The sequence below is a fragment of the Gopherus flavomarginatus genome, chromosome 5, assembly GCF_025201925.1.
Source record: "Gopherus flavomarginatus isolate rGopFla2 chromosome 5, rGopFla2.mat.asm, whole genome shotgun sequence".
NCBI classification, from domain to species: Eukaryota; Metazoa; Chordata; order Testudines; family Testudinidae; genus Gopherus; species Gopherus flavomarginatus.
Window position 1 is genome coordinate 127,035,671 of NC_066621.1, and position 18,108 is coordinate 127,053,778.

General features: G+C 42.9%; 1 protein-coding gene across 4 annotated transcripts in view; it reads right to left on the reverse strand.

Moving 5' to 3' along the window:
* Positions 1-16,445, reverse strand: part of EML5 (EMAP like 5) — a 301,390-nt gene extending 284,945 nt beyond the window's left edge. For all 4 annotated transcript variants that reach the window (XR_007774428.1, XM_050953201.1, XM_050953200.1 and 1 more), the window contains exon 1: positions 16,025-16,445. Coding sequence is in view for 3 of the 4 variants with exons in the window: in XM_050953201.1 (XP_050809158.1) it covers positions 16,025-16,221 (197 nt within the window). In the remaining variant the exon portion in view is untranslated. The remainder of the gene's footprint in view (positions 1-16,024) is intronic.
* Between the last annotated feature and the right edge of the window lie 1,663 nt (positions 16,446-18,108).

The following is an 18,108-nucleotide window of genomic DNA, read 5'->3' on the forward strand; positions in this document are numbered from 1 at the left end:
GAAGGTACTAATCTTTCTTCATTTTTAACATCTTATAAATTAGAGGGAGGGAGAAAGGTTTAAGCCCTGTTCCCTGACTAAGCTTTGGAGGAGGCAACCTGAGCCCAAGCAGGGGTCAGGATACCTGCTGCAAAATTCGGGAACTTTGAAGTTGCTGTTTGAAGCTAATAAACTGATGCTAAGAGCTAGGGACTTATCAGTCAGAAAGTTAAAAGCTTCTAGGTATAGAGACCACTCCCCTGGATGACGTTGGGGTGGCTCAGACAGTCAAACTGAAAGTTCAGACACCTGGAAAAATGTAGAGTCTTGAAGACTATAGATTCTTTTCCACTCACTTGAAGAGGATGGCGGTTCTCAATAGGGGTTTACTTCTCCTTCTGCCTTGACTGTTGAAGTAGGCTATCTGCATCACATTGTCAATTTCAATAAGGATAGATTGGAGTGGAGGAAGACTCACAGGGAGGACAAAAAAACAGGCTGCCTTCAGTTTCAGGACACTGACATGAAATTTGCATTTCTTGGGTGACCTCATTTGCATTTCTTGGGTGACCACACTCAGGACGGAGCTCAAGGCACATTGTGCAACCCAATCAAACAGGCTGACAGATGTGGCCGTTTTAGTCCAAGGGGGATCCTGAAAAGGAGACCCATTCAGACTGCTGACCTGGTCCAGTTCTCACAGAGCAGATATGTTTAAACTTAATCAGGAAACTAATCTACTATAGGTAGGTGGAAGGACAGCAACTGTTTTAGTAATGACTGGAAGTGGAACCTTAGCAAAGCACAACACCAGAAATCTCAGGATCATGCATGAAGAACCCTGATCTCGTGGACTTGAATTGAGTTAGGAGCGTTTCCAGCTCTAGAATATTCTTGTGGAACAGGAATATCTTACCTATTGCTAAATCAATGATGCTCCAGGATATGAATGATCTCTGTGGGATATAAGGAGCTTTACTATGTGTTCACCAAGTCCTGGGCAGCCAAGGTGATACACTGACTACTGCAGATGGTTTTCAAAAGAGAATTTGCTCAGAACCAACCGTCATCCAAGTGAGAAATAATACAGATACCCCTCTCAGAGCTGCAGCTACCACTTCCAACATTGCTGAGAAGTCTCAATGGACAATGCAAGCAGAAGGACAAGGTCTTGAAATAAAAGTAAAGGTGGCCAGCAGCAAACATCAGGAACCACTAATAAGATGTGAATGAACAAGTAGTCAATTGGTGCCAAGAAATTTCTTGACTCTATGACTGTCTGGTGTCCTAAACCTGGCACAGCAATCTAGCCCTATGTTTCTTGTTGCCAGGACTCAAGGTCAGGATCTGCAGCATGTCTGGCCTTTTCAACAGAGATCAAGCATCACACTTAAAGGTGATTTCTTGCAGAAACAGAAATCTGTGTTAGACACCACCTTATGTTGGTGCAGCTTAGTGGCCACCAATGCCTCCATGCAAGCCAGCTGTGTATTGACTTGCAATACAAGTGCTTTCACATTCACACTTGCAGTTGTGTGAATGTGAAAGCACTACTGAAGGCTGTCCTGTCACTGAATCTATACCAAAGCAAATGGCATTCACACTGAGTTCCATTGCCTGATGTGGGAAATTCACTTTGTTTTTTTGAGACTAAAGCATTGAATACGATCAAGGCTGTCTGTTCACCTGACTTATCAAAAGTGGCCAGGATAGCTCTTGGGCTCTTGTCACAGAACTTGACTGAGGAATTATTTTTCAAGCGATGGCAAAAACTGAAGTGAGTCAAATACTTGATATATGGATGTATTATATGCAACAGTTACTTTCAAATGAACTAAATATTTTATGAATAATGAGCAAGGGGAATTCAAAAGACTATTATAGCATTATAATTCCAAACTCATCTGCCAACCATGCCAACTCTAAAATGACTAATTTGTATAAATGTTCCCGGTTGCTTTAAATCAGAAAGCTGTATTGTTAGTTTCAATATTGAATTCTTTTTATTTTAAAATTCTTGTTTCTGGACTATAACACTAAAACAATCACAATTATAAATGACCACCTGCAGAAAAATTCTTTTGACCAAACTTAACACTTCCACAGTTGTAACCTAGTGACATCATTGTAAATATTTGGGCAAATTGCAAGGTAACCGATTCTCTCTCTCTCTCTCTCTCATACACACAAAACTCTAAGATCTTAAAATTGAAACTAATTTCTCCTGCAAATACATTCTACTTTATTTTTTAATCATGCAAATTACAAAGTATGTCAATCTAAGTCAGTGAAAGTTTGAAAAACAAAAATTCATGTGATTCACTCAGAGAGCACAAACATCTGAAGAACTGAAGTACCAAGTTTTCAATATACAAATGATGCAAGACTGGAATTAACGAACTTCTGTTTTATAACTCTTGTACCATTAGTTCTTCATATTATGTAAATGTATTGAGAATCCATAGGAGTTGTATTATGGATTAATTTCAAAATTCAGTTTTCCAAGAATTAGAAGGGTTAAAAAAAACCCAGCACGTTAATACTAACACATTTGGAAAATAACAGCTATTAAGAAAAAAGGCACAACTCTCAAATAATTGGCTTTTAAATATTCAGTTGATTTTATCACAAAGGCTTAATACAAATCTAATTTTAACAGCTTAAAACAACCAGCAAAATTTGACTTCACGCAAGCTATTAAGTGATAGTACTTTAGGCAAATTTATTCAGCTAACCCCTGTGGCATTGTCTCCTCACATCTCACCCTATAGCACTTCAAGAAAAATGTTAAGTCAGCCTTACAAAACTGTCATGAAAATATACCAGCTCAGGTACAAAATCTACTTCATTATCCATACCATGATGGCGACTAAGGTAATGAAATCCAGCTGAAATTGCAGGGAAAATTCAGATAGACAGAAATCTAAAGTAATTCCCCAAGTGGGAATTTGGCCAAACATGAAGGGTAATGCCCTTAAATTCCTGCACAAAATGACTTTGGATTTTTAATGATCAAATCTGGGCAGGCGCTCAGTTTTGCTTTTTATTCTCCAACAATATATTGCTCCTTAACCCTATGTTATGGATTCAGTACTGACTCAGAGGAGAAAGCGCCAACTATCTGTTCAAGAGCAGCACTTTTTGAAGCACTTACATGCTTTCTCATCCAAGTATTGACCTGGTCTGATCCTACTTGCAAGTATTGACAGAATCAGATCACAAGGTGGAGTAAGTGCAGACTATGAAAAGCATGATGAGTGAAGGCAAGCTTGTAAGCGCTTGGCTCATTACTGTGTAGATCTACTTCAACACAATACAGTGTTCGAGGTTTGAGATACATTTTTACAGTATTCTTCTTGGTAGATAATTTTCTGGAATTTGTGTGTATACACGATGTAGTACTTAGACAAGAGTGCATTGAAGAGTTCTTATGACACAGATGCTAATTAAAGTGACAGTCAAGTTTTAGTTCCAACTGTTCTACCTGGACTCAAATATAAAAGGTTTTATTGTCTCTATTCCAAAATATTTTCATTCCACCAAATCAATTTTTAAAAAGTTACTAAAACATTTCTTTGGTTAAAAAAAACAAACACAAAAAAAAAACCCTCCAAAAACTATACAAAATCTAGCATGTGTGTTCCTGTTTTTTCTGCTTGGTTTTTTTAATAGAAATTTGCATATAAAGTCAGGACTTGAAAAATTCCTTTGCTCACAGCAAGAAAGAAGATTTCATAAGCAAATTCCATTGATGTGTTCAGAATCAAGTTTTGTGGGGTTGGTGGGTTTATATTTTTCTTTTAGTAAGTTTCTAGGCCTTATGGTTGAGAAGAAATTCTTTCAGATATGAACAGTATTGTAAATAGTGCTGTCTTTCTTAATCTGCATATGGACAGTTCTAAAGCCTGTGCTGTTACTCATAATTGTGTTAAGCAGCAGCAGAGTGGGGGCATATCTATATGGTGGTTTAGTGCAAGGTGAGGTAGGGTGTAAGTCTACATCGCTGCAGCCTGCCATGCGATAAGTGGCCCTGTGGATTTGTACCACACATTAGAAGTCCTGTAGTGCATTTTCATCTACTGCTGTTTCAAACAAACAGTAAATCAAAGCTTTTTCAAAACAGCAGTATATCAAAATGCACTACAGAATTTTTTGGGGCACAGTGGCATAGTCCACACAGTCATTCAGTGTGTGGCAGGCTGCTGCACTGTAGAGCAGGGATGGGAAAACTTTTTCACTCGAAGGCCATATCTGGGAATATAAATTTGTATGGCAGGCCATGAACGCTCACAAAATCGAGACTGGGGTGCAGGAAGGGATGAGGGCTCTGGTTGGGGGTGCAGGCTCCAGGGTGGGGCCAGAAATGAGTTCAGGATGTGGGAGGGGGCACTGGGTTGAGGCAGGGAGTGAGGTGCGGGGGGGGGTGTGAAGGCTCTGGCTTCGGGTGCAGGATCTGGGGTGGGGCTGGGGATGAGGAGTTTGGGGTGTCGGAGGGCGTTCCAGGCTGGGACCAAGGGGTTCCGAGGGTGGGAGGGGGATCAGGGTTGGGGCACGGGGTTGGGGTGCAGGAAGGGGTGCAAGCTCCGGCTGGGGCTGCAGTCTCCGGGGTGGGGCTGGGAATGAGAGGTTTGGGGTGCAGGAGGGTGCTCTGGTCTGGGATCAAGGGGTTTGCAGAGCAGGAGGGGGATCAGGGTTGGGGCTGGGGCATGGGGGGAAGCTCAGTGTTGCAGGCTCTGGGCAGTGCTTACCTCAATCAGCTCCCAGAAGCAGCAGCATGTCTCTTCTCTGGCTCCTGTGCAGAGGCACGGCCAGGCAGCTCTGCATGCTTCCCCATCCGCATGCATCGTCCCTGCAGCTCTCATTGGCTGTGGTTCCTAGCCAATGGGAGCTGCGGGGGCGGCACCTGGGGTGGGGACAGCATGCAGAGTGGAGCCCCCTGGCTGCCCCTATCATAGGAGCTGGAAGGGGGCCATGCCACTGTTTCTAGGAGCTGTGTGGGGCAGCCCCAGACCCTGCTCCCCAGCTGGAGCGCCGGAGCAGAGCAAGCCCAAGTCCCCGCTCCCCAGTGGGAGCTCAAAGGCCGGATTAAAACGGCTAGTGGGCCAGATCAGACCAGCAGGCTGTATTTTATCCACCCCGCTGTAGAGTCATACCCTAGCTTGCCCTGAACTAACTATAGACAAGGCCTGAAATTAACAACTTTCCCAACACAAGAGGTGACCCCAGTTTGAGAAACACTGATTTAGACTTTCCTATGATAAAAGCTTTCAAGCACTGCGTATGGTTTTGTTTAATCAAAAATCCAATTTTCAGTTGAGAAACAGTGTCAACAGAAAAATTTCAACCATCCCTACAGATAAGTAATCTCTCTTTCTTCTTTGAAGACCTTTGTGCATTCCCACTTGCGGGAAATTAGCAAGCAACGTTCCATCAGGTAGATGGTTGTTGAGGAGCTTTTAAATAAATATGGACCCTGGCAATGCTCTCCCAAATTATACATTAGAATATGATGCTAGATCCGAAGAGTAATATCTGGTGAAAATGTGCACCCAAACATCTGGAGACAGTGCTTTGATGCTGCAGTGGCTCTCATAGAATGGGTCTTTAAACCAAGATTTACTAGTTTCCTAGTACACAATATCTAATCCTGGGGAAATTCTTCACCAAAAAATAAAAAATTCTGCACAAAAACATTTAAAAATTCTGTGCATATTTTAAAATTCTGCAAAATTCTGCATATTTTATTTGTCAATAACAATATAATCATGCCATTTTCAATTCTTTTGGTAATTTATTAAAAAATATCTGTTAGCAAGTATGTCTGTAACAATACAGACCAAAAAAAAAAAGATTCTGGTAATTTTTTTTTGACAAATAGATTCCTTACTAGCCATATTAATACAGAACTTTGGGTAATTCATTTAAATTACAATATAGAAGTGTATTTCTCGCACTCGTCAGAAGTAGTGCAAAAACTTGGGAGTGTCAGGGGTAATGGAGGAACTGAGGGAGAGGAAGGAGCCTGGATGAACCTGGAGGGTTGTTGGGTATGGGTGGGAGAAGTATGGAACAGGTTTTTGGGGGAAGAGGAGGGGAAGGATTGTTAGGGAGTTGCGGAGCCTCCCCCATGCAGACCCTGGCTGATCCCAAGCCTCTCCCATTCGTTCAGACACTTCTTCCCCTGTCCCCACATGCTGATAGGTCCCTGCAGTCTCCTCCCCATGTGGCCATACACCTCCACTCCCATTCAGCCCCTGGCTCAATGCTGTCACCCCACTAGCCGTTCTGAACCTCAGTCTGTGATCCCCCAGCAGCCCCGTGTGCCCCATTATGTCCTAACCTGGCTCTGTGGGCAGGATGCTGTGATGAACTTCTGCTCCTGGGGGAATTCTGTGCCACTGCACACACACAGATTTTTTTCCCCCACAGAAAATACATTCTGGCCAGAAGTGCTTCCACCTTTTGTCCACCAGAGGCCACTGTGGCACCAGAAGAGCCTGCTGCATTCATGCTGTTGGCTGTTCTGGCACCATCAATGTATTTTCTGCAGAAAAAAATAAAATTCTGCAGGAGACGTGAATTCTGCACCTACACAGTAGCACAGAATTCTCCCAGGAGTAAATATCCAATACTTCTCCTAAACCAGGATACTGGGCTAGATGGACCTTTGGTCTGACCCAGCAGGGCCATTCTTATGTTCAATACCTGTACTCCAATCATTACTACTATTACATCATATTTCTGTTATCCCTGTGATATCTGGTTTAGCTTCCTGCACCAGCAGTTCTAGCGCCTCCATTTTGTTACTCATGCTCCTTGCATGGGTATGCAAACGTTATAGTTGTTTCTGCTTGGCTTCACCCAGATTCCTCAACCAATGAGGTACAGTTATTCTACTGCCAGTATTACCTGACTGTAGGCTTCATTGGTATTGGCACAATCTTTCCTCTTAATGTCCATTCTCCTACTCATTGCTGTTCCTTTCTCCACTGCTGTATTCTCTCTTTCTTGATTTTCCTCCTGGTCAATATTTGAATCAGGCATGGAGACTACCCAACTGTCCTCCCTAAATTCCTAGTTTAAAGCACTTTAACACCTGCAATGAATTGAAAACAAAATTAACGCATTAATTTTTAATACGTTAATAGCATACATCGGAAGAGGCATTGGTGGCGAGGGGGCTGAAGAGTTTAAATTTTTTTTTAATTGCTTCACTATTCTAGTTTGCACCTGAAGAATATTTGCCATTCTCCTCAGTAGATCCTGAAGCGGTCTGTGTTTGTCAGCAGCAGAAGAACGAAGCCTCCAATAGGGCTTTCACCAAGTCCTATATGTAAACCACATGAGAAGCTGAAGACGATGCTGCATCATATCCTTCCACGATGTCTGGATCTGAAGTGAGGGAATAAGGTCAGGGCCTAGAGGTTGAATAAGGGAACGCTAAAGATTAATGTACAAAGGGGCTGAAGATACTACAAGGCTGCTCCAGATCAGAACCAGGAAAGCCAATACAGACACTGGGTCAAGCAACAGAACATCATGTGGAGGGGTCGCAAGCAGCCTTGACAGCGGACCTCAACTCAGACAAAGAGACATCAAAGAAGTCACTGAGTTCAAACCAGTGACTTTATTGGTGCCAAAACATGTGGCTCTGTGGAGAAGAATTGACGATGGTACCATTTAAGAGCCTTCAATGCACTCATGGGACAGAGAGTACAAAGGAGAAGGGAGAGAAAACTTCGTCTTTTTTTCTTATACTTGTATCCCTCTTATGATGAGATATGTTTCCTCTTTTTCCTTTTGCCCAGATGCATATCTGAATGGACTTTTGGTGTCAAGACAGAGGCACTGATGCCTAAGGATGCGTCCACAGTCTGTGACAGGGACAATAGTGCCTAAAAAAGAGGTGATGCCAAGGTGGGCACTTTCTGCACTTTTACCAAGTCTACTGAGGCCTTAATAGACAACATCCGTTTGGTCTTCAGAGATGCTTTTGATTTACCAGCATGAGTAAGCCTGAATTAAGGATTTGTTCCCAATATAATTCCAAGGAGATTTTGATCTCAAGCCTATGATAGAAGGCAATGCTGAGGCTAGAGTGGCAAAATGTGTCTTGGGCCTATTGTCAAGAGGATCTCAGCATGAAGGCTGGTCTCAGTGCACTTGTATCAGAGGGGTAGCCGTGTTAGTCTGGATCTATAAAAGCAGCAAAGAGTCCTGTGGCACCTTATAGACTAACAGACGTATTGAAGCATGAGCTTTCATGGGTGAATACCCACTACTTGATGAGCCTCAACTATCAATCTGTAGACGTTAAGAAGCCAGATGAGCCTGAAGTCTCAAATGTCTCTCCCTTCTAGCATGGGATGTGAAGGCTCAGCAAACTGCACATCAGATTACCCAGTGGGTCTCACCGAAACATAGAAGGTCCTGGATATGGGCATTGATTTCCAGTATGACTGATGGGCAGGAAGGGCATCTCTTGAAGCCATTACTGGGATGAGGGCCCCTTATGGTCCTAGTAGTGGGTCAAATGAAGAGTCCTGGGACAAGGGAAGGTCTAACTACGCTAAGTATTCTATACTACTCTCAACTAACTATACAAACTTTACAAAAAATATTAACGGAAGATCCTAGAATGAGGACACAAAGGTGAACTCCATGCACTCTCTCTGGCATTGGCTAAGGAACTGAGGCAGCTAAGGGGGTACACTCCTTCATACTGAGTAAGGCAATGACATCACTTCCAAGCAAGAACTCTTGTACAGCCTCAGCACACACCACTTTGCAAGGCAGTTCAATGTCTCAGTGCTGGGGTGCCATATCCCACAAATGGGAACACATAGAGGGCCCTCAAAGAAGAACAAAACATTAGAATCTATTTACTGGCAAAAACAGCATTAACTCAGAGTTAAGGCTGATTGGTGCTATGTTGTCCCCCTGAAGAACGCTGAGTTGAGCAAAACTCAAATTTCTGAAAACAAGGATATCATAGAATCACAGAACTGGAAGGGACCTCAAGAGGTCATCTAGTCCAGTCCCCTGCACTCAAGGTAGGACTAAGTATTATCTAGACCATCCCTGACAGCTGTTTGTCTAACCTGCTCTTAAAATTCCCCAATGATGCAGATTTCACCACCTCTGTAGGCAATTTATTCCAGTGCTTAACCATTCTGACAGTTAGGAAGTTTTTCCTAATATCCAACCTAAACTGCCCTTGCCGCAATTTTTCTCCATCCTCCTTGTAACAACCTTTTATGTACTTGAAAACTGTTATGTCCCCTCTCAGTCTTCTCTTCTCCAGACTAAACAAACCCAATTTTTTAAATCTTCCCTCATAGGCAATGTTTTCTAGACCTTTAATCATTTTTGCTGCTCTTCTCTGGACTTTCTCCAATTTGTCCACATCTTTCCTGAAATGTGGTGCCCAGAACTGGACACAATACTCCAGTTGAGGCCTAATCAGCCTGGAGTAGAGTGGAAGAATTACTTTTCGTATCTTGCTTACAATACTCCTACTAATACATCCCAGAATGTTTGCTTTTTTTGCAACGGTGTTACACTGTTCACTCATATTTAGCTCGTGATCCACTATGACCCCCAGATCCCTTCCCACAGTACTCCTTCCTAGGAAGTCATTTCCTATTTTGATATGCGTAGTTAAGGTTTTCCATGCAACCTTAAGTCCACCCTCACTCAGCAGTGCCCCAATATTCCTTGTTAACACACACTGCTTTCCTTTGCCAATCCCACAGTGTCTTCACCTTCTTTTACAAGCTGTTTACTCTCACGCACAGAATCCCATCTAACACTATTAAAGAACAAAAGGGGGAAAAAAGTTGGTCAGATGGATACTATTTTGGGAGAGGACTTATATCTCCAGAATCCCTGCTCAAATGACCCCAAATCTGGAGCACTAATCCTACTCTGTATTTCCACAAGGCATAGAAATTTTCAAAAAAAATCTCTACAAATATGTGGATTTTAGAGGACCCAGAAGCATCTTGTTGTAAACACTGAGGATGGACGGAGGGAAAGGGCTGTTTTACACATCCATCTTCAGCAAAGGAGACTCAAAGGTCTGAAGCAGCCTATTCATCTCAATGTGATGTTTTCAGCTGAGTGAGAACACCTCATGAAGAGAAATACAACCTGAAACAATTGCATCTCAGAGGGTGTTCTCATTCGCCTCCTGAGTGCTTTAGAGCCTGCGATATGCATGAAGTATGTCCATTCTCAGCTCCCCACCCAAAGGGACAGGACTTCCCCAGAACCTGGATCACATGTGGGGCAAGGAGGAGGCTTCATACCCTCCCAAAAGGGCAAGGCCAGAACTCAGTTCACATGACTGGGGTAGGGAGGTGTTCCAACCCTTGTAGATGGGCACACGGGCCCCTAATCCTGGCACATACAAGGAGAGCAGGAAAGGAATTCAGACACCTTCAGTGGGGCAAGACTCCCAGCTCATGAAGGGGGTCCCAGAGAGGAAAGAACTCCTCCAGATTTAGACACACAGGAGGGGAGAATGTGGGGCTGATAAGTGCGCCTGCCCCATTTTCCTTCAGTCCCTCTGCCACTCACCCTCACATGCCCCTTCTCCATGTCTCACTTCTCCACTACCCTTAATCCCCATACCATCCTTACCTGAACCTCCAACCTCTCTCCCCTCCCCTACCACCAATCCTAATTTATTCCCTTTGTGTCACTGCAGCCCCAAAGATCTCTCCTTTGACTCCCCCATACCTCTGCCCCCTAATACTCCTTCCCCTCCCAGGAATTATTTACATATCTAATTTTATCCTTCAAAGACTTTGATTACATTCACAAAATAAAATTGCCACCCATGATTCACAAATTGCAGCAACCTCCAGCCATTCAGTCCTAAACTCCTTTTGTCTTAGGTGGGGGCTTGTGAGGAATGTATCCTTAGTTATGATAATTGAACCCATCAATCTCAACAAGGTCAGTGATTCATCCAATAATTATCACCTCTCAGTTTAACAGTACCAGGCAGCAGAACTAAAGTGTTTTGGGGGGCCCTGTAACTCAAAAACCCGTCTGTTAAATGACCCCAAATTTGGAACACTAACACTACTGCACACAAGGAAAACCACATTTCAAAGCAATCCAAATAACCATTTGGATTTGACAAGAGTCAAATTTTAAAATATATAAAATGGTGGGAAAGGAAACCCTCTGTTTTTTCTGTATTGACATATGCACATATGTAAAAAATGTACATTTTCTTAAATACCATTCTCAGTTTGTGTCCTCCAAAGGCTTAGTGGGAGCCATACACTACTTTGGGTAAAACTCAACAGATTGAGACCATTTTGCCTGCATCACATCAAAAGTTTGATCTTTAGCTCTGGGCAGAGAACCCACCTAGAAACTTTTTGAAAAATGACTATTTTGGGGAGGGCTTATATCTATATCTATATAGATATAGATATCAGGAGACCATGACTCAAATTATTTCAAAGTCAGGTCACTGCACCTTCCTGAGCCACACCAAACTTCAAAGGCATCCAGCTAAACATGTACATTTTAGAGGATTTAGCAAGGCTGACCTTTAAACAGAAGTTGTGACACTTTAACTATAGTGGCACTGCTGAACTACTCTAATAAAGAATAAGATAGAAAGTAATACTGAAAATATTATAATATGCATCAATTAGATACCCTCGTCCAGAATATCGTGTTCACTTCTGGTTATTGATTCTCAGAAGATACATAGCAAAAATAAATGGAGTCCTTATATGAAGAACAAAAATGATTAGAGGCATGGACAGCCCTTTAATGAAAAGAAATTGAGAAAACTGGAACTGTTCATTCTAGAGAAGAGACAAATAAGGGGAGGGACATGATCGAGGTATGCAAAATAATCCATAATATCAGAGAAAGTAATTTGAGTGATCCTAATTACTCTCTTATATAACAAAAACAAAAGAACATTCAGTTAAATTGAAAGGCAACGAACAGACAAAAAGAAAACTTTTTCTCTCTCTTAATGCATAAATAACCTGTGGGACTCATTCCCACAGGTAAAACTGAGGCCAAGGGTTTACCATGATTCAAAATAAGATCAGACATTTTATATGGATAATGAGAACATCTAGCTAAATTAGGTAGGATTAAACCGTGTGTGTGTGTTTTATTTTAAATAAGAGGTTCAAATCTTGACACCAGAAGCTAACCACTAACTGATGGTATTAGGAGGAAACACTCTGTCTACCATGGACAAGTTATTCCATAATTGACCACTAAAGCAGTTCTTGCACCTTTCTCAAGCATCTAGTACCCACCATTATCAGAAACAGGTTACTGGACTGGTCTAGAGGGATGACTGGTATGATCTGGTATGAAAATTCCTATCTTTCTGAGTGCTGCTTAACATCAGAATGCCATTCAAAACATGTCATATCTATGCAGAAGAGTACCAATGATCTACCCACCTTGTATTATGGGACCTAGTTATCAAAAGTTTATAATGCAATTTAAACTTAGCAGAGGTAGATCTGTATGCATTCAAGTTTGATTTTTTAATACATTATAAAGGTTAAAACCTCAATCCTGCCTTTACAACTGAGAACTCATGTATGCATACAGAAAGGGCAATCCTACAGTTTTCTTCCTGCAGAGATTTGTAAGTAACAACATTGCAGTATTCAACAAATGTGTTTTATCAAATCAAACTGTATGAGCAAATTTTCAGTATTCTGAAAACTTGCTACTTTATGGAGAGAAAATAAAGCAGCTATAATGATTATTTTGTTATATAATCCCACTTTCAATGACATTCTCACATTTTTCTCATAGCTAATTTCTTTGAGAAAACAATTTAATATAATATTTCAGGATGATGAGATACTAAAACTCATATAGCTTTAAGAACTAATGCCCTCAGTCACTAAACTTAAGTTTGAAAAGCTACCAAGGACGGGGTTGTTGGTTTTTTTGAAAGGAGAAAGTAGAAGGTAACCCCATTAATCATAAAAAAAAAAAGATGGTATCATTGGAAACAGTCATTCTACTGTTGAGATGAATGTTCACTACATCTTCAAATGTTCTAACAGTTCTATATAGTCTTTCTAAAGTTCGATAGATATACAAAACTGTAGAAAATTGAAGATACTCCCCACTCCACAAGGATTTCCTCAGCAAACAAAGAATTAGATCATCATAGACTCATAGACTCGTAGGTCAGAAGGGACCAATCTGATCATCTAGTCTGACCTCCTGCACAAAGCAGGCCACAGAACCCCACCCATCCAATTTTATAACAACCTCTATCCCAGGACCGAGTTATTGAAATCCTCAAAAATGGTTTGAAGACCTCAAGCTGCAGAGAAACCACCAGCAAGCGACCCGTGCCCCACGCTGCAGGGGAAGGCGAAAAACCTCCAGGGCACCTGCCAATCCGCCCTGGAGGAAAATTCCTTCCCGACCCCAAATATGGCTATCAGCTAAACCCTGAGCATGTGGGCAAGAGTCACCAGCCAGCACCCAAGAAGGAATTCTCTGCAGCAACTCAGTACCCATCCCATCCAACATCTCCCCACAGACCATTGAGCAGACCTGTCTGGTGGTAATTAAAGATCAATTGCCCAAATTAACGATCCTATCATAACATCCCCTCCATATACTTATCAAGCTTTGTCTTAAAGCCAGGAAAGTCTTTTGCCCCTACTACTTCCCTCGGAAGGCTGTTCCAGAACCTCACTCCCCTAATGGTCAGAAACCTTCGTCTAATTTCAAGTCTAAACTTCCTAATATCCAGTTTATACCCATTCGTCCTCGTGCCTACATTAGTACTAAACTTAAATAATTCCTCTCCCTCCCTAACGTTAACCCCCTTGATATATTTATATAGAGCGAGCATATCCCCCCTCAGCCTTCTTTTGGCCAGGCTAAACAAGCCAAGCTCTTTGAGTCTCCTTTCATAAGGCAGTTTTTCCATTCCTCGGATCATCCTTGTAGCCCGTCTCTACAGTACTACTTTGAAAAGCAAGAACTCCCTTAATGTTTGATCATGATACTACAGAAGCCAAAACATATCTACTAACAATCAAGGAAGTCACTAAAGATTTCCCCCCTTGCAGATTTTCTACTCTTTGGTACAGTTTGAATGATAGGTCGTTATTAGCCTTTTATCCCAAATCAGCACTCCATACAAACATTCATAGAGACCAAAGAAATTTCACAGTTGGAAGCCATAAACAATTTCTTTCTCATAGCCCAATCCTGTCAACATGTCTGCCAGGGGTAATGCTTTAAGTAGCCCCATTGAAATCAACAGGGAAACTTCATGATAGCAAGTACTACATCAATAAGAACTATCCATATCAGTAATAACTATGTAGTAAACCTTTGCAGGATTGGCCCCGTCATTCGTATGAGCTGTGCTCAAAGGAAGCAAAGGCTCATGGGAGCTATGCTGAAGGATTTTCCACAATGCCCCCTTGCCTGAGGAGTTGATAACAATTCTTGAGGTGCTTTTTTGTTTCAGATTAGGAAGAAATTGTCAAAAAAGAATGAAATGACGATAGAACAAATAGCTAATTCACATATCTGATCCAGCATGGTTGCATAGTACACCACAGCATTCCAGGAGCTACCTAAGTTTTTCTTCTCATTTTGAGCACCAAGTAGGAATTAATTTAGGGACAGAATGGTCTGTAAGAGAAGTTCATACCCGTACTTTTCAAACTTTTGAAGATTTTAAAGACTCTAAACAGAATTTTAAGATCAAAATAAAAACAGAAATATTTGTGGCCATTTTGGTCCAGATTTCTAGAACGTATTAAACCCTGAATGAAAGAGTCAGCATCCATTTTACTCTCTATGTGCAATGCTAGTTAATAACTTTGTACAGCAAATATAAAAGATATGCCAAGCACTTTCCAGCATCACAAGCAATTCACAGTATACAATGTGTTTTACAAGATTTACTGGCTACTGAAAATTGTTATCTAAATAAAAACCGCAATCAAAGGACAATATTCAAAATCCACACACAATGAGGCCTACTGGAAGAGAAAAGATTGCTGACTCAGGTTCACATCTACCCTTTATACACTTCAAAATACTGCCACTCACCTTCCAATGCTACCTGGGTATCCAAAAACCTAAGATTGGTTTGATGTATTTAGGAAAAACTCCACCTCCATGACATCTACTCTGCTTCTGCCCCACTGGTGTTTAACCTTTTTTATTAACTCACCATTTATCCTACTACACTGAGAGCTGTAGAATAAATTTCAAATCTGCAAGAATGTTTGGTAATATAAAATTATCTTAAACGTTGCAGAAACTGCAGACGTGTCTTTCACTTCCATACTCTAATCGCTGTATTTTAAATGTGGGCCAAAGGTCTACCTGCTGCAGATTAACCTCCTCCTGAGTTGAATGACTTTGAAATGCACATCAGATTACTACTTCCCACTTCCCAGCCTTTTGACTTTCACACACAGATGGGAACCAAGCAACGGTACAGACATCATTTTATACTGGCAAAATATTGACATACAGCCATGCATACAAATTTCAGCACCAAGCACCTGAGGAAAGCAGGCAATGAACCGCGCGATCCAAAAGCGTTTCTATAGAGATTTCTATACTCGCAGCCATACAAGACAAACTAAATGGGGGGGAGGGGAATTAAAGCCACACTGTCATTGCCATATTCAGATTCTTTCCAATATTCTGCCTGTGATCACGACAGCAAAAAAAGGGGTGGGAGGTCTGGTGATCCTGGCACAGGACGTGACACAGTCCGGTATCCCAAGTACAATTTGTACCGATGTTTCTGAGGATCGAGATCTCGGATACCCGGGGATGTCCTGGTGCCCCAGGCAGGGCTTCGCCGGGTGGTCCCGCGGCTGAAGGTGGGGGCGCTAGGGAAGCGTCGGGGTTGTAAGAGAGAAGGTGCCACTAGTCGCTGGGACACTGGCCCCCACCCCCCTCTCAGCCACGGCACCTGCCCCCCCCCCACTCCGGCGGCTCTGGGGCGAGGGCAGAGGGAAGGTCGTGGGGGTCTCGGTACCTGATTATGTCGTCCTGGTGCCCCAGGTAGAATTTCTGCCGGTGCTCCCGGGGGCTGTAGACCACGCCGACCCCCGCCACGAAGTAAACGATCTCCTTAGCCGCCGTGTAGTAGAGGTTGTTGCGGCACTGGTGACCCCGGTAGCCATAGACCCACTCTAGCCGCAGGTGGCTGTTGGGGGCATTCTGGTCAGCCATGTCCCCACCGCCGGCCGGCTCGGCGGAGCCCCAGAGGAGAGGGGGTCAGCTACCCTCCCCCCTCCCGGGCTCGGTGCCTCCCTCGCTAATCCCTGGCCGCCGACATGGATGCCCTCCGCTGCCTCTCCTCCGCCTCGTCACAGAGGGCGCAGCCGAACGAGCTGGACTGGTCTCCTCGCGCCAGACATGGCTGCACTGTGACACCGCCCGGAACGGTTAGCGCCAGAAACGGCTTCCCCTCAGAACGGGCTGTTGGATTGTAGTGCGCATGCCCGGGCCGCGTGAGCATGCCCGGCACCGCCTGCGGAAAGCGCTGCCCTTCTCCGCCACCAGAGCCCGCTCACAGAGTGGGTTGAAAACGAGCGGAGGGAGGAACGCACAGGAGAGAGCAGGGGGCAATGCATGGACCGAGGAGGGTGAAACAGGAGGGAGGGGTAAAGTCTAGGACAAGATGCAGGAGCTGGGCTTACGAAAGCGGCAGGTGGGCTGATTGGCAGACAGGGGAATGGACAAAGGGGACTGAGCTGGGCTAAAGGAATGAAAGTTACCAGACGGGGTGAGCCATCTGCAGTGGTTGCCAACATGCGGGTTGGGTAGCAGCGAAGCTTGTGCTTCTCTGTGGAGGTTACGTCTCAGCACCACCTCCCTAGGTCGTGTGGTGCCTAAAACTGGGAGGTAGCCCAATGTCTAGAACAAGCAGCTCTTTTCTTGCTGAAATAACGTATCGAGCAACCAAAAGACGACTTGATTCCTTGAAGTAGCTTACAGATACCCTCTACCTCCAAAAGGCTTTCAGAGTTATCATATATGGCTGTAGTGGTTAAAATAATTCCTTATCAGTTTACATAGGTGTAGCATGGCTGTATATAGCCTCATCTCTTGTCTGCAATGCTGAGTGCCTGACTGCTACTTCATTCAGTTCCTGTATTGCACTCTGAAAAATAAAAGGAGGGTGAAATGACTTTTAAATAGTATTTTTTATTACACATTGTCCTTAGCGCACCATTATTTATCTTGATTGAAATCATGCTAATGTCAAGATGCTATTTAATGTATGGTTTAAATAGCAAATAATCATGGAAAATAATAATTAACACTGTCATAAACAGATGGTTAAGGGTTAATGCCTCTTTTATCTGTAAAGGGTTAAAAAGTTCACCTAGCCTAGCTAACACCTGACCAGAGGAACCAATGGGGGAACAAGATGTTTCAAAAGGAAGGAGGGAAGTTTTTCCTTTGTTTAGAGTTTTCAGTTTCAGCTGGAGTGAAAAAGATCAAGGAACCAGCCTCTTATCAGAGTAGTAAGTTTTAGAAGGGGATAAATAGGTTTATGTTTATTTTCTTTGTAACTTGTCTTGGTACCATTAAGGGAATTATCAAAAATTGGGTATTTGGGTATTTTTTGTGTAACTAAATTTGTGCCCAGGGGCATATCCTCTGTGTTTTGAATCTGTTGTCTGTAGAGTAGCTGGTATGCTAATCTCTCCCAGAGGGTTTTCTTTTACCTTTCTTTTCTTTAATTAAAAGCCTTTTTTCTTAATACCTGATTGATTTTTCCTTATTTTTTAGATCCAGGGGGGTTGGATCTGGACTCACCAGGGATTGGGGGGGGGGGAAGAAGGGAGGATGGTTAATTTCTCCTTGTTTTAAGATCCAAGGGGTTTGGATCTGTGTTCACCAGGGAATTGGTGAAGTCCCTCAAGGCTAACCAGGGAGGGGAAAGTTTTGCGGGGACAGGGAAGTGCTCCAGACACTGAAATCCTGGATGGTGGCGGCAATACCAGATCTAAGCTAGTAATTAAGCTTAGAAGTGTCCATGCAGGTCCCCACATCTGTACCCTAAAGTTCAGAGTGGGGAAGGAACCTTGACAAACCCTATAAGCTAAG